At 40.1% G+C, this 17,776-nt stretch overlaps 1 protein-coding gene and 1 long non-coding RNA gene across 6 annotated transcripts in view; one reads left to right on the top strand and one right to left on the bottom strand.

Annotated features, from left to right (window-relative positions):
* COL18A1 (collagen type XVIII alpha 1 chain) overlaps positions 1 to 3,717 on the bottom strand; it is a 98,023-nt gene extending 94,306 nt beyond the window's left edge. For 2 of the 5 annotated variants that reach the window (XM_026685364.2, XM_087950578.1), the window contains exon 1: positions 2,942 to 3,717. In XM_026685364.2, the coding sequence (XP_026541149.2) occupies positions 2,942 to 3,596 (655 nt within the window). In that variant the 5' untranslated portion in view covers positions 3,597 to 3,717. Of the gene's footprint in view, positions 1 to 2,041 lie in introns of all 5 variants that reach the window. The other 3 variants (XM_087950576.1, XM_087950575.1, XM_026685363.2) reach the window with 2 other exon arrangements.
* Positions 2,316 to 8,864, top strand: LOC148133247 (uncharacterized). Its single transcript, XR_015746608.1, has 3 exons — positions 2,316 to 2,422; positions 6,085 to 6,211; positions 7,720 to 8,864. It is a non-coding gene; the product is annotated as an uncharacterized LOC148133247 (long non-coding RNA).
* Positions 8,865 to 17,776: the final 8,912 nt, after the last annotated feature.

Genomic DNA, 17,776 nt, shown 5'->3' with positions numbered 1-17,776 from the left:
TTCAAAGAAGAATGTTTGATCATAGTGTGTGTAGTCATCTATCTTTCATCTCTGATAAACAGATCTTGCCATTGTTTCAATAACTTGCAAAACTCCCTTTGATGAGTGGGCCAAAAAAAAACATATATCTATCAATATCACAGGAAGGGAAAGCTATCTCAAATGACTTTCAATTCCAGATTATTGTCTACCTCCAAGCAGAGTGATTCTAAGCATGGATGCCCCTATATAATTAGGATGAATAGCTGTCATTGTACAGGTTTAGGAGGGATAGATTTATCAGTAAGAAAAAACTGTTGAAGCCAACAGCAGCTATTGTAACATCCTGTGACCAGATATTCTATATCCTAGATTAATTACATGTTGCATGAAATATTTCTTTTTGTCTGTCCTCAATCTACTGCCAAACAAATGTTCTGGATGAATCTTTGAGAGAGTGTGGAATATTCTTTGCCAGCAGAAATCTGAGATTTCACAGGCACACCAAGAAATATTCTTGTCTTGTAGGAACTTGTTTTCTGAAACTTACAGCTTCTGCACATGGTGAAAAGAAACTCCAAGATATAGGAGATGTGGAAACACCCAGGATCAGGTGACTAGGAAAAGAAGGGCTTTAGGAAATATTTACCTGTTTAATAGGAGGCATTTTTTGAAATTCTAAACTACAGTTTGGATTGGAATACTGTTTCAGTACTCATTTTAACAAGGATAAATCGAAAAGCATTATGCTACAATTGAAAATGAGTACAAAAATGAAATGAAACAAAGAATTGTTCCATGTGTGCAACTCTGAAAATTGCATTACACTGTTGTTGCAATTGTAATTTTAAAGAATACTATTATTTTAAAAAATCAAAATTATATTACACTGGTTGTCGGTTAGAATTCCTGCAGCCATGCTTTTTTCTTCCTCTTTTGTGTACAAATGTGCATGCGCGCAGACAGACACACAATCAACTACCTTTCCAACCCCAGAAGATTGTCTTATCATATTGCTTCTTGCAAAGCATTTTTAAAGAAAAGTCTTTCTGCTTATCATCACATATGTTCTTCTGTGACTATATTCTTATGATAAGAAGGCGCCTCTGCCCAAAGCAATGGAGGAAAAATCCTGTTAATGGCAATCCACTGATTCCTGAGCCACTTTGATCAAAGCAGAGGAGGAACTTAAGTTCTTCCTCTATGTTGCCCACATATCCAAAGAATCACAAACCCTGATTTTTAACATGCTGTCCCCCTTATATGTTCATTTTTCACTTGAAAGTCCAAGATTACATCTAGAGCCTTTGACAACTTTGGTGGCAAAACTGTCTGAGGTCCACAAAATAACAGCATGTTAATCCAATACAGTGTTTGTCAACCTTGGCAACTGAGATGTATGGACTTCAGTTCCCAGAATTCCTCAGCCAGCACAGCTATTGACTTCACACATCTCAGAGTTGCTGAGGTAAAGAAAAACTGATGAATGAAACACGTGGTCCTTCCTGTGAGTTAGTGCTGCTTTGCCACCACTCTACAGAATCAAGGGTGTAGGCAATAGTCTTGGTCTTAGCCATGACAAAGAGAATTCCTAGCCTTGACAAATACTGCCTCCTTCTTTGCCCGTACTACTGATGGTCATTTTCTCCTGGTTGCCAAGCAATCTATCATGATTATAGAAGAATGCAGCCTTTCCCAACCTGGATGCCCTGTCTCTTGTGGACTTCCAACCCCCGGAATTCTCAGCAATGGCAGTGCTGGCCAGGAATTTGGGGAACTGAAGTTTATACATCAGAAGAGCACCCCAATTTGGAAACCCTGACATATTAAGAAGTTCACATTAAAACGATGCTTGCTTTGGCACTATAAAGCCTGGACATCATCTTTCAAGAAGGGAGGAATGGTGGCTATCTCTCTTTCTCCTTCTTTTCAGACCCTTTGCCTGTGTCCACGTAGATGGAGTGGATCTTTTCTTTTTTTTCATTTCAGGATTTATTACAAAATGAGCTTACCTGGCGATGGGAAAGAATGGAAAAGAGACGATTTAGCCTTGCCTTATTACCTGCTGAAACATTTACAAATACACATGAATATGGACCGTCCTCCTCTGGGAGAGATTCACAGGATATTGGAAGGTGCCCCTCTTTCCAGTGAGTCCAACACAGATCTTTCAGGGCCTCACAAAACCCCCGGCAGGGTGGTGGTGTGACCGGGAGAGAAGCATTGCACCCAGGTACCAGTAGCAAGCAGAGAAACCACTCCAAGTAGCGGTGACACCGAGATTTAAGAAGCCCCTCCCACTCATGCAAAGCAGCCCAAACTTCCTCCTCGCTGCCATGGTGCAAATAATTTGGCACTCGGAAATGCTTCGTGCCCAGGTGGTTGCAATACGACAATTTGGTCGGTAAGGGCAAGCACTGGCCAGCCGATGGAGTCAATCCAGGTAAGAAGGAAGGAAGCCCTGAACTGCTATTGCTATGTTGCACAGCGTAGGTTAGTAGAAACTTAAGAGAGTCAGAGTTATTGGCAGGGGGGGAATCCATAACATTAGTTGCACTGGAATTAGAAACCGAACCTCTAGAATGGTTTGTTTTTGCACCAGCTACTCCTATCCCAAAATGTTTAAAGAAGGGGTGGCTTTTAAAGCTGAGGTGTGCTCCGCTGCCTTTGGAGACAGGCTGGCTGGGATTTGTAACATAAGGCAGAACCCAGCTCTCTAAAGTACCCACCACCTTGGACGGCATTCCTGCATGCAAGCTGCTGCTGCTGCTGCTGCTGTTAGCCTGCAATTTCAAAGCTTTTGCAGTGGACAAAATCCCTTGTTTTTTGGAGAAAGTGCCCCAGGCTGCCCTTGTTGCTGGGGGAGTGAAAGCAACTTCTTGCCCCTCTTCTGGAGATTCTTGAAAAACCAACATGGTGCCACTGAAATGACCATCAGGTGAAAATGAGAAAGAGGCACTACCTTGCCGGGGTTTCCCAGGTTTCTTCGGGAAGGCGCGCGTCTTGTTCCACAGAAGAGCCAAGTCTTTGTTCCACAGACGAGCAAGCTTTGTTGCCCCCTCTGGCTTCTTCGTTTTCAGGGAGGTCTGTATGTCGCCTGTTAAGTTAGCAGTAATGTTCTGGATACTCCCTGGTTCCATAACAGGGTTGGGTGATGCTCTGGCCTTGGTTGTGGTAGGTACCTCGGTCCCCTCCGTCCTGTTGGTTGTCTTTTCATCCAAAAGCTGAACCAAATTCTGAATGCCTTCAGCCACACTAAGGATCTCCACTCCCACTCCTGTAATATTCCTTCCTCTGCCTTCTTCCTGGGAAGGAGATGTTGCTGCTGCAGGGACTGGGATGGTTGGAGTAAAGTCCGGTTGCTTCAGGGTAAATATGGTCCCCGCTTTCCCCCTGGGCTCAGGATCAGTAGTACTTTCAAAGGGGGCATCTTGGCTGGCAGTAGCTGCAGGTGTGGAAGGGTCCTGGCTTGTCTCATCTTCAGCCTCGGCAGCTCTTGTGGGAGACAGCGTGGTTTCTTTTGAATTGCTCCAAAACCAATTCCTCCAGCCCTGGGCATTGGCTAAGCAGCAGAGGAGCACCAGCAGAAGCCAAACACTGACTATTACTCGAGCCATTCAAAAGTTGCTATGGGGAAGTGCGCTGCAGTGAGTGGTGAATGAAAGAATTCACATTGATCTGTCCTCCGGAGTTGTGGGGTTAGGAAGCATGCTGCTCTCGGCCAGGCAGATATACAGTAAAAGGATGGGAGGTGTGGCTAACCAAGCCCTCCCCTCCAGCCTGTTTCCTATTAAACCAACACTTTTGAAACACAGCCTGGGAAGGCTTTTAACAGAAAGAATATACAAGTAGATCTTAAACTGAATTCTTCCATTTTATTTACTATATCCAAGCAATAGAAAAGCATGCCTGGAAGCTAGCAATTTCATAATTTCAGCAGCGTGCCGCTTCCTCTCCTCCACCCAAACCTTAGAAAATATTTGGGCACTTTAAGCTCCTCCCTGCCCTGAAATGAAATGAAAACAAAAGGTAGAGATTCACACACACCCCTTTCCTAGCTGCTTACATGTTCTTTCTCCAACCATTAATTTCAGAGCACAGATGCTTTTCTCCAGAGAAATCCCATCTAAGGGGGAAGAGAAGCATCCAAAAAAAACCTGCAGAGGATGAAATATGTTCTGACTCATTCAAGAAAGCATTTTTTACTCACTAGTGTACTACCCAGAGAGATCCTGATCAGAAACATGGACGTGATCTAGCCAAAGCAAACTAGTTTTCAGTGCATTTTTAAAAAATCTGTTCTGAGCTGAGCCTGACTCCTGATGACTATTATAGCAATCTATGCCAGGGGTAGGCAACTATGACAACTTTACAACTTGTGGACTTCCATTCCCAGAATTCCTGGGTCAGCCATGCTACTGGCTCAGAGACAAAAGGGGGAATACCTGTGAAGTCAGGAAAGGCAGAAAGACCCAGCAGAAAAGGGGAAAAGAAGATATTAAGAAAGAGAAGGATATAAACCGGAATGAGAAAAGATATGGGGAAAAGAGGGGAAGGAGAAGCAGTAAGAAACAGGTGCATGAAATAAAGAAATATGGAAATAGTAAAATGTTGAAAAGAAATTGTTTTTTCAGAGATAATGGTTGATGAATTAAAAAGGGGATTCTGCAGGGTGACAAGGGGTAATAAGAATATTTCTGCAATTAAAAATATTTAGAAAATAGGGTAATATAGATACTGATAACTCTTATTAAAAATCAAGCAGGGAAAATATGCTGCGGAATCCAAATGAAAAGATGTAATGATTATTATTGTAACTTCTTAAAAATAATGGTTTATTGGGAATCAAGATGAGGGAATAAAGGTATATTTTAATCATTGAGGTGTCACACTCAAAACAGTAAAAGGGGGGAAACCTATACTTGTTGTTTTTTTTTAGTGTTAAAATTTGTATTAATCTAGAATTTATAAAAAGAATGTGTAATGGAAAGGGAATATGACAGACTAAAGAACCAACTAAATTAATATGTTAATATGGACTATTAAAAGCAAGGAGATACATTGGTAACTTATTATTATTATTATTATTATTATTATTATTATTATTATTATTAGGCAAACACATATTGTTTATCTTTATTTTTAAAATAGATATTAAAGGATTATATTTGAAATAATTGAAATGAAACAAAAATATATTTCGATTGAGATTAATGAAAGAGGCTAGAATTAACGTGTTTGTTTCTGTCCTTACTGAAAATTTGGAATGGAAAAGGTAATAATAGAATTAAGTATGCATATATGAATGTATAATTGCTGTCATATTTGTATGTAAAGGTGATGACCCGGAAATATGTTGTCCACTAAAAAGAGATTTTTTTTTTTTAATGTGAAAAACTGAATAAAATTTGTTTTTTAAAAAAAGTTCTTTTTTGTATTTCTACCAAATTAGACTGACCCATACTCAAAAGAGCCACAAAAGCATCAGACTCTGGACAGGTGTTTTTTTAAATATCTCTACATAAGGGTTGGGAGATTTTATTTATTTTTTTAAAAAGCCAAGATACTTTTCAACTTTCCAGTGTAATTCGGAGCACATAAAACAAGCTCTACTGAAATGACTAGGATTGAACAGAAACCTAGGCAGGCAATATGCTTAGTTTTCTAAATAAGCAGACTCTCTAATGTCAGGGGATTGTCTGCTCTTCTGCCATCATGAATGATTGGTAGTATTTGGAGTAGACTGGCCCTTATAAACACCCAGAAAGTGATGAATGTCAACATCCTACATCCTAAAAACATGTTAGACTAACTGCCCTGTCCTGTACATAGTTATTCAAACTATTCTCAATTCTCAATTCTATACTTCCCTCTATGGGATTAGAACTTACTTCTGTGTAAGTAGAACCAGGATAAGAAACAGATGGATTTCTGGTGCAAAAACTTAAAACAAAGCAGGAATGGAAGCAGGAATGGGCTGGAAGTCTCACTGCCCAGGGAATGAAATAGTTGAACGAGTATTGTACAAGCTACAATTTATCTAGGGAAGATGGGTTATTGTGTGCAAGTGTTACTGAGATGACAAAGAGTATGCTTCTATTTGAGCAAACCATTCTAGGGTCCGGGCATGCCTAGATCAGCAAAAGGGACACCCAGCTTAGCTGCTGAGCATCTGCAAAATGCTTTTATCTTGTTTAGTGTCCTTTCAACTGGCAAGACGATGGGCGTGGAGGTATATAATTTATTTCATCTAAAATATCTAACCTAATCCCCTCAACACAGCAAAGCAGGCAATACCTTAAAAAGTCTAGAGCATTGGGGAAAACACACACACAAGCACACGAATGCAAACCCAAGCTGGGCTGGAACTATGAAATACTTGTCTCAACAGGTGGCAGAACCTAGCTGCTAAATACAGGCAAGGTTGGCTAAGCAGGATTAGCCACAGTTGGTAATAGACTAGAAGACCACCAGTATCTTCTAATAATTTCTATCAGTGCACAAATGTACGCTATACTGTAATCTTCCCCAATTTAGGGCTTCCCAGATGAATTTATCTCCCATCACCCCCAACCAGTGCGAGTTTTGCTGGCTAAGAGCATGGGAGCAGAAAGTCATCAAAGCTCAAGGGTGTGGAATTGAAGAAAGCTGCATCAATTCCCTCTGGACTATTGTCAAAGTCTGCATCTGTTCTCTATAGACCGAAAAGATGGTTGGCATCCTGCAGAATTACCAGCATCCTACAGTTTTCACTGGAAAGCTTCCTTTCATTGATTCAAATGGGTACTAATATGTGAAAAAGCTACTTGTCTAGCAGAAACTGCTTTTTTTCTTGTAGCACTGCCTATGCTACAAGGCTAGTATTGTATGCAGCTGTTATCTTAGGCATAAAAGAAAGCTATTCTTATTTATGCACATACAGAAGAAAAATAGAGGGATTCTTTAAAAGTCTGCTATCTATGGACATGGAGGATAGATGGATGAAATAATTTCCCAGCCACATATTAATATTGAGGAAAAGTATTTAAACAATTTTAAAACAAAACATTAACCTCAATACAGAACTTGCATTAAAGCCATTTGAAAATATTATTAAAAGCTCAACTTATGAGTTTTGAAGGCTACTTAAGAACCTCCAAAGAAGGCCAGTCTCTGGTATTTTACAGAAAGTTCATTCTACAACCTAGGAGAACAAATGAGAAGATGAGATGAGCTGGTGGTACCTAAAGAAAAACCTATTCTAATGACCTCAGAGAGGCCCCATGGATCATGCAAAGAAAAAAAGGATTGCTCTCCCATAATAGACAAATCACTGAACCACACTGGGTTGCAATATCTTTAAAATCCTAAGGTGCCATGGAGGTTCCCACATGTACCAGGTTGGGAATTAAGAGTCTAACGCCTTGGATAGCCCCAAGCAACAGGTGTTCATCAGACATACAGAAACCATTCTTCCAAATCTTCCTTCCGCCAAATCACTGGGCTTTGCCCCCGATTCCAATTCCAAGCCCTGGCCAAGTGCCAGGATTTTTTAACTATGACATATAGATGTTCAAAGTTTGCTTGAATGGGCAGTGATGTAAACTTTTCTGAGGATTAAATAAAGTGAATGTTAAGACAGCTGTACAATCAAAGATGAACTGTTTTGTAGCCAAATCCTCCCATTTTAACTAATTTTTATGCATGTAAACCAAATGTGAATGATTTATTCTGAACAGAGAATTTATTTTTCCATTACAGAAGGGGGAGAGAGTTTAAAACAAACCTAAGACCCCATTTTAAGTGACTCAATTGGGTATTCATCTATTAATACTTCTTTGAGATCCTGAAAAAGAACTGTATGTTATGGCAACTATTACATGAAAGATTTTCAAGGAACCAAGTAAGTTCAAAAGCAAAACATAACACTTCACCTTAAAATGAGTCAAGCTCAACCCCATTACTCATTTCTCAGATTTTCCACTGCTTTGCAAATACATGGTAAGAACAAGAGAAAACTTCTGCAGTACAATTGAGATCACGTTTAAAAGAGAATTGGGCTCCTCGGATTTATCAACAATTGTAAAAAGGGGATTTCAGCAAATGTAAATTCCATGGCAAGCTGTACTTGTTGTAATTCCCTTTTTTACAAAAAAAAAGTACAAGAATTCTTGCCTGCTTTTACCCACCTTTAAGAAGGGTGCAAGTGTAACCCAGTATCATGAATATTGTGGTGATAATCTACCACCCTCACTTTTCCAACTACCACCCTAAATTTCCAATTTATTTTTATTACCATTTGAATAGACTAAATATTTTGCCAGCTACTAGCTTTTATCTGACTCTTTCAAATACAAATGTGACTCACACGTTCAAGAGACAGAACTGCTGTATATTCCCACAATACTTCTTTTAATTAATTTATGGAATCCCGAATATACTGTAAATAAAACCATTAACTTTAAATTAATCATATTACATTGAATTGAATTGAATTGATCATTTAAATTGTTAACTTTAGGACAACTTGCCTGTCCCTTGGTGTTGGGGAAGCTTGAATTACTATAAAGTTGCTAAGCCATCACTCTGCTAAACAAATAATTCCCTCAACACTGTTCAACTATTACAAAGTCTACACTACTGTTAATCTTCTCACCCATCCCCTCCTACTTGTGATTGTATGACTGTAACTTTGTCGCTTGTATCCTTACGATTTATATTGACTGTTTCCTAGTATGATTTGATTGCTCATTGTACCCTATGACTATCACTAAGTGTTGTACCTTATGATTCTTGACTCTTGACGAATGTATCTTTTGTTTTATGTATACTGACAGCATTTGCACCAAGACAAATTCCTCGTGTGTCCAATCACACTTGGCCAATAAAGAATTCTATTCTATTCTATTCTAAGCCTGGAGCAGAGGGATTCCTCTTCCGGTTCCTGAATATGGTTTGAAAGAGGGATCACTTCCAATATAAACAGGGGCATAGTCTTATAGCCCTAAGATATATACAGTACATAAATATCTAAAGGTTTGGTCACAGCATTAGGAAGATGGGAATGGCAAGCAAAACTATTACCAAAAAAACTTCAGGGACTTATCCAGCAGATAATATTGACTTGAAGGCACAATGTTATTAATTAAAGGTCCCAGAGAATAATTTTTATTTACTGCAGGATGACAGAATCTGCGCTTTAGCATCACATTTCCCTTACTCTGTCATGAAACTTGCCCATGTAAACCATGTATTTGTTTATGTCCTCATGATATTGTCTTTCTCCCATCCCCAGATAACAGCTGAAGCAGCTTAGAATGATCTTGAGCTGTTCCAGTTTTAAAGCAAGTTTCTTGTCTCAATACAACTTATGCCATAATGCTCATGTAGCATATTCCATCACCATTGAGGCTGAGAACACTGTCAGGTGCTGAGATCTGCCCAACCTTTGGCCTCTAAGGCTGCTGCAGGCATGTCTCTTCCCCTCCGGCCCTGGGGAACTCCTCTCCATGGCCTTTTTGACCTGGATGCAAGACAGATCAAATACTTGACTTCCAAAGCTTTGTCAGATGTTACATACATCTTATAAACTAGGATCTGCCAGTGGCAGGTTGCTGCTTTTGTCACCACTGAATATATCCAGAGGTGGGCTGCACTTTCGTTGACAAGGTGCTCACTGGTCACGGACATTTTGGGGCTGAAACGCAGCTTCGAACAGGCAGCCAATCGATTCAGGCAGCTCTGGTGAGTACAGCAAGGTGGCATGGAATGCGCCTGGGCAGCCTGGGCAGGGGAAAAGTTAGTTATTTAGGGAAACCAGAGCACAAGGGTGGGTGGACGGGCCCAGCCAGAGATCACATCTAGGGGCTCGCCCATACTACCTCGCCCACCATCCAACAGCCCACCACTGAGTATATCACAGATTTTCTCCTGCTTCTGCTAACGAAAGGTTTTATACGGCAATACATTAGCCCACTGCAACTACATAGCCAAAAGGCATTAAGAGTTGTTAACCTAATCCTACGTAGCTTTTTCTCTGGTAATATTAATACTAACCAGAGCATACAAAACATTTGCTAGACCAATACTCGAATACAGTTCATCAGTCTGGAACCCACATTACATATCTGATATTAGCACAATTGAGAAAGTCCAGAAATATTTCACAAGAAGAGTTCTCTACTCTTCTACTCGTTGTAGAGTACCTTATGCCACCAGACTTGAAATTCTAGAACTAGAAAACCTTGAATTACGCCGTCTTCGGTCTGATTTAAGCATGGTATATAAAATCATACATTGCAATGTCCTACCTGTCAATGAATACTTCAGCTTCAACCATAACAACACAAGAGCACACAATAGATACAAACTCAAAGTTAACCGCACCAAACTTGATTGCAGGAAATACGACTTCAGCAATAGAGTGGTCAATGTCTGGAATACTCTACCCGACTGTAGTTTCTTCCCCAAACCCCAAAAACTTTAACCTTAGACTGTCTACTATTGACCTCACCCCTTTCCTAAGAGGTCTGTAGGGGGCGTGCATAAAGCGCACCAACGTGCCACCGTCCCTGTCCTATTGTTTCTCTTATTCTTTTATTTTTCTTATATGTACCCATTTCATGTATTCACAACTATGTATACACTTATACTTATTATCTTGTAAACAATTGGCAAATCAAATAAATAAATAAAATAAATAAAATTTTACTGTTTTTATTTTGGTGAGCAAGTGACACCATCAGGCCCACTCAACTGCAGGTCCATGCCTGTCCATGAGCTACTTGTAGGCACTACTGGACATGAAAACAAAACTCCTGAGAACCTTGTAATACAGTCCAAGATGGAATTCACTCGTTCTTGATGGCTTCTTCCTGCACCCCATCTTTGGAGTCTGTGACCGGTCAACTGGGCTATTTGTGGATTGAGTCAATTCCATGTTCAGTAAAAGCCCACCGGAGCAACTCTCTGCCCACAACCTGTCAATGGGGCAATTCTGCACAAGCCAACACACCATTCCAGTATCCACCTACACACATACCCAGCCCTGCCCTACCCCATATTAGGGAGTGTATTTAGTGGCTGTTTTCCATCTTGTTGGAAGGGGAAACAAAGCTGAGAAAATCCACCAATTGCTTTCCTTAACCTATCCAACATTAAAATATCAGGGAGCGTCCTGATCACCATCCTAGTCTCTGAAGCAGAATACTGCCAGAAACTGAGATATGAAATGTTATATCAGAAGCATAAGCATTCTTTTCTTGTGAAGAAGTGGTGGATGGCACATTAACATGGCCATCCAGCTATGCCCACACTGCTGCTTATTGCTCAATCACTCATGCTACCAGGCAAATGGCAATTCCACATACATGGTCTCCATTGAACTTTAAAACAAAGTAGCTTCTGTTTTATGTCTATATAACACACCCATTGTGTAAGAGGAGTCCCTGTAATAAGCCAGCTAATTGTAATTCTTTTTCACAAACATAGAATTGCTCTGGAAGATTTAGCATGGGGCGGCAGCGGAGAATGGTGAACAACTTTCTTCTCTCCCTGACCATTTGCCTAACATATTTTAAATCTGTTTTTCAGGGTATGTCTGCTCTGTATGTTGTAAATCTAAACTAGCTCTTATCCTAGAACACAAGGCCAGTCATTTTTCTTGTCCTTCAGTGTTTAAAGCCCCGATTTTTGCTGTTCAAACAGATCCACGCAAATAAAGACTTCATTATTTCACACAGAGCTTTGGAGTTCTGGAGTCCAACCAAAAGCCACTTTTTCTCATGGGCTACCTTCAGCAATTTAACTGTTGAGAGTTACCTTAGTGGAAATCACAGCATTTAAAATGGAATTTGTTGAAGCACTAATCAGGAACTAAAGAATAAAAAGTAAGCAGTTGCAAACAATACACATATACGTGTGTATGTGTATGTGTGTGTGTATACATATACATATAAACCAGTGGTGGGATTCAATTTTTTTTTACTATTGGTTCTGTAGGCATGGCTTGATGGGCGTGGCAAGGGAAGGATACTGTAAAATCTCCAGTCAGAGGTTGCATTTGCCGGTTTTCCGAACTAGTTAAAATTTCTGCTACCGGTTCTCCAGAACTGGCCAGAACCTGCTGAATACCATCTCTGATATATACATACATGCATGCATACATACATACATACATACATACATATATTGTATACATACACAAACACACACACACACAAAATAGTATATAATTAATGCATAAATATTTGGTAAAAACCAGAGGGGTGGAATTCAATGTATTGTAAGATAAAGTTTTCTTCAAATTGAGCTCCCTTCCTGGACACATCCATATTGTTCTCTTGACAAGAGTTTCAAAAAAATCAGTTACCACTGCTTCCTTCCAGCAGAAGTGTTTCACCTCCCAATTCATTCTAGGGTTGTGGGATTTCCTGGTTGTTTCCATCCAGGTATTAAACATGTCCAATCCTGCTTAGCTTTTTGCAATCGGCAAAGTTGGCTAGATGTTACTCCATTTAGATAGACTATTAATACGAACCTGTAATGTGCTCCTAAAATGCCTTCTCTAAAGTTCATTGAATTTAATAGTAACTGCCTTCCGGCCTGGGACTACAGCTTTTGCGTGTAATCTAAATTATACTCTAAATCATTAATTTCTATAGAAAATCTGAAGGATTAAATTTAAATCTGCTGTACTTTGATTCAATATCTTCCAGATGTTCTGGATTTCATTCCCACAATGTCCTAGCCAGCTTTGATAAGGTTGATTAAGAACTACTTTGAGTTGAGTTTATTAGGAGCCTGTGTTTTCTATGCATATAGGAGTAGTGTAATTGATTCATATTAATTTATATTCATACTCAAAATAACCTTAAGCGCGGGGAAGGGGATTCTACCAGTTCGGACTGGTTTGGGAGAACCGGATGTTAAATTTGCATCTGGTTCACCTGACCGCCTGGGCCCACTCACCCTGCCCCTCCCCTCCCAGGAGTCTCCATGCAGCCTATTTTTGATGCAAGTAAGTGCAGGGTCTGGGGGGGGAAACGGGCCTTCTGGAAGTCTGGAAGTGGGCCTGTTTCTGGCTTCCGGAGGGCCTCCAGAGCCCAGAGAGGACGTTTTCTCCCTCCAAGAAGCTCAAGGGAAGCCTCTGGGCCCTTGGGAAGACGAAAAACGGCCCTCCCAGAAGTTCCGGCAGACCACACCCACCATGGCCACGCCCACCAAGCAACTGGGCAGAAAACCGGTTGCTGGGATTTTTGAATCCCCCCCCCCCTGCTTAAGCGGGATTTATTGTTTCAAGTTTTATTAGTTAAAAAAGAATAAAAATAAAAATCAATTTTCAACCTTATTTTTATATGATTAAAAAAGGAATCTGAGATTGAAAGAGTAAAAGATGAAGTTGCACAATCTGATTATTTATTCAGAAATAAATAATCTCCACCCTGAGACACTCGCCCCACCTGGCTGCAGCCGATGCTCTCCATCGTAATGGGCTCCAGGAGGAAGATGGGATGCCATCTCCCCCATTGTGAAGCATGCTAAATTTAACTGTGTTGCACAAGGCACTGTAAAAGCAGAGGGCAGGCCATGGAGGGTGCTTTTGGAACAGCAGACTCATGTACCAAATAAATTGTATCTATTTTTCAGAAAGGTTTGAAATATAAGGAATGTTGCAGTTCCCATCCCCTAAGGAGATACATCTGGTGGGACCCAGAAGAAGAGCCTTCTCTGTGGTGGCTCCCTCTCTGTAGAACATCACCCCCACCCCCAGAGATTAGACTGGCCCCCACTCTAATACCTTTTCAGAAGGCCTTGAAGACATGGTTCTGTCAGCTGGCCTGGGAAACCCAAAGTGGGATGGAGCCCATTAAATGGCTGGTATGAATGTGTGTTGTCGCTGGGGTGAGGGATGGGGTTTTTTAATTTTATTATTTTTATTTCTTTTATATGGTATTTTTATATCCTTGTAAGCTGCCTTGAGTCATCATGTGCGAGTAGGTGGCAATATAAATTTCATAAATAAAAGTAAATGAATAAACAAACAATTAATAAATAACCAAAATTTTACCAAGCATTATATGCTTTTTCTAGGCAATCTGGAGAATGAATGATAGCATCAAGGTCTAGAAAAGATGGCCAACCATTAGAATAAAGTTGGCTTTCAAGGCTGAAAATCATTTACATTAGATAAGTGATTGGTGCAGGGGTGGGATTCAAATTTCTTAACAACCAGTTCATTAGGTTTGGCCTAATTTGTGGGTGTGGCTTGGTGGTCATGTGACTGGCTAGACGTGGCTTGCTAACTGGGCATGACTTGGTGGTCATGTGACTGGCTGAGCATGGCTTGTATGTAAATATTATAAATATTTATGTAAATATTGAATTTTTTATTTTAAAAAAACAACTTTTACCCAAAATCAAGCAAAGCAGGCAGGCAGATTGAGTTGCTCACAGAATCACAGATTCATTCAGAGATGTATCTTTCTGCCATCAGCTACCTGAGTCTGTCACATAAAATTTGCTTGCAAGCAAATTCATAAAATTTGCTAGCAAGAAAACTCACAAAATTAACTCACAACATACCATATATGTAAATATTGAATTTTTTTATAAAAAAGGGCAACTTTTACCCAAAATCAGGCAGAGCAGGTAGGTAGATTGAGTTGCTCACAGAATCACAGAATCACTTAGACATCTGTGTTTCTGCCATCTGCTACCTGAGTCTGCACTGAATAATAGAAGCTTCAGGCTTAGCTCTGCTTTTAGATTAGCTAGAAAGCAAGAAATCTGATGATTTCCTGCGTTCTAGCTGATCTAAATCTCCTGGCACAGCAGAAGAGCTGATGGTTGGGGGGGGGGGGAAGGAAAAATAGCAACTTAGCAGACAAGTTTGATGGCATCCATGCCATGTAAGGAGTAAGTGAGTGGGGCAGGGCGGGGCCAGCCAGTGGTGCGATTTGCCAGTTCTCCGGCAGATAGAATCCCACCCCTGGTGAGAGTGTGTTTTGCACGTGTGTGTAGACCATTTCCTAAAAACCTCAGCTGTGACGCCTGGACAGCTGACAAGCTCTGCACGCGGATGCACAGCATTTCAAACTACTCTTCTTTCCTGCTTTTTCAACCTCAGCTATGCCATGCAAAGTAGCTGAGGTTGAAAAAGCAGGAAATAAAGGATAGCCAAGAGCCCAGCGGGCGGTTGGGCCAAACAGAGCAGCAGACACTGAACGGTTCGGTGTCTGCTGTTCTTCAGAGCTACCTGTTCTATAGAACCGGGCCAAACTGGTAGCATCTCACCCCTGATTGGTGGTATAGAAAGGAATAAAAGCCTATTTCTGAAACATTTCTCATTTTTTATGTCTCCTAAGTATAACATAAGTAGGATTCCCTTTTCTTCTGGATGTTTTCTTAGACTTCACACTATACTTTGTCTTTGGAAGTTGCTATTGACAGTATCTACTTCCCTATTCTATTTCATTTTAGATGATATAATAGTTGCTTCTACTGTATGCAAGGTTTCTTTCAGTCTCAGAGATTAAATAAACTTTTCCCTGCCTCCCACTCTTAAGTAAAAGGACATTCTTCTCCATAGAAATATATTCTTAGCTTTTACTTGTTGTTCATGACTTTGCCCCAATACATTTTTTGAAGGACCTGGATGTCCTCCTATAGTCATAGCTCAGAGAACATGGTGCCCGCAATCAACAAAAATATCCTTAAAAGTGGGATTAATTCCTTCCTGTCAGGATATGCATTAAGATGCTATTGTATTTTGGATTTCTGAGCTTGTTTGCACATGAAAGGAAACACAGTTGAATTCACTATGAAGCAACAACCTGGCAATCTGCTCAAGCTGCTTTGGGAATGTGCCAGGACACTGTTTCCTTTCTTATATGTTCCAAATATTCCTCGTGCCAACTGAACCGTTAGGATAAAATAAACCATGACTTTCAGCTAGGTCCAAATTAAATGCTGTGCAGGAGAATTATTAATGAAAAGTATGACTCTGGGTTAGGAAATACAGTAATTTGGATCAGGACTATGGGACTGTGGAGAAAGGACCATCACTTTGGCAAATTTAAAGAAAAAAAGGACAAGTACAAAAAAATGGAAAGAAGGACATACAACTAAGACAGAATATCAGCAGTTAGCCAGAATCTGCAAAGACGAAGTCAGGATAGCAGAGGCTCAGAACAAAAGCCAAAGATAATAAAAAAAGTTTCTTCCAACATATAAATAACAAGAAAAAAGTCAAGGAAACAGTCAGTCCACCAAAGAGATAAGACGGCAAGGAAATAACAGGCAACAGAGAGAAAGCAGAACTACTTAACTCATTCTTTGCATTGGTCTTCAAGCAAAAAGAAACTATAGCTCTGTAAAAGACAGACCAGAAATAAAAGTTAAAATAAGCAAAAAAAAAAATAGTAAGAGAACACGTGTCTGATCTTGATGAAAACAAATCACTGGGGCCTAATGGATTACATCCCAGAGTTTTAAAGGAGTTGGCAGAGGTCATCTCAGAACCACTGCACCATATGTTTCAAAAATCCTGGAGCACCGGGGAACTACCAGAGGACTGGAAAAGAGCTGATGTGGTTCCCATCTTCAAAAAAGGGGAAAAAACAGACCCAGGAAACTATAGACCAATTGGCCTAACATCAATACCCGGGAAGATACTGGAAAAGATAATAAAAAAACAGATCTGCCAACATCTAGAAACAAGTAAAGTAATAACTAGCAGTCAGCATGGGTTTGTTACGAACAGATCATGCCAAACCAATCTTATTTCATTCTTCAACAGACCAGCAAAATACTGTGGACATAATGTATTTAGATTTCAGCAAGGCATTGACAAAGTAGACCACAACCTACTTCTTAGTAAGCTAGAAAAAAGTGGAATAGATAGCACCACCACTAGATGGATTCACAACTGGCTGACAAACCGTACTCAACGAGTAGTCCTTAATGGGTCTAAGTCTATATGGAGGGAAGTAAGCAGTGGGGTGCCAGAAGGTTCCATCTTAGGCTCAGTACTCTTCAATATCTTCATTAATGACTTAGATGAGGGAATAGAAGGGGAACTTACCAAATCTGCAGATGATACTAAGCTGCCAGGAATAGCTAACACCCAAGAAGACAGGCTCAAGATCCAGATGGATCTTGACAGACTAGAACACTGGGCCGTATCTAACAAAATGAAATTCAATGTAGAGAAAAGTAAAGTCCTACACTTAAGGCAAGAAAAACCAAAAGTACACATACAGACTGGGTGAAACCAGGCTCAATAGCAGTAACTGTGAGAGGGATCTTGGAGTCTTAGTGGACAACCAGCTAAATATGAGCCAGCAGTGTGTAGCAGCAGCCAAAAAAGCTAATGCAATCCTAAATTGTATTAACAGAGAGATACAATCAAGATCAAGGGAGGTACTAATACCACTCTATAAAGCCTTAGTAAGACCACACCTAGAGTACTGCATCCAGTTTTGTTTTGTTCACCACTTTCTTCCTGAGCAGGTTTTCCCCAATCAATTAAAAAAAGAATTCCTACAAAACTCAACTCCTATGACATAAAACAAGACAAGAACTACCTCAGAACTACCTAAGCTAAGCTGCTAAAAAAACAAAAGCACATTTGAAAGACGTGTTTCACAAAGGCATCTTGCTAGTAGAATTGTCTCATCTAGTAATGTCCAGATCACAGTTTGGAGGCCTTTTGCTGAACTGAATCAGCCAAAGATCAATAGAGCAAACTTCTTTTTAACTATCACCTTTTCAACCATTTTTATGGATTCAAAATGATTTCTTGGCTACAAGCTATCTA

Source organism: Notechis scutatus, chromosome 1 (genome assembly GCF_049901735.1).
Source record: "Notechis scutatus isolate UNSWTSFEM ecotype Mainland chromosome 1, rNotScu1.2, whole genome shotgun sequence".
Classification (NCBI taxonomy): Eukaryota; Metazoa; Chordata; class Lepidosauria; order Squamata; family Elapidae; genus Notechis; species Notechis scutatus.
The sequence above is the reverse complement of the archived record's forward strand: the minus strand, read 5'-3'. Positions and strand labels throughout refer to the sequence as shown.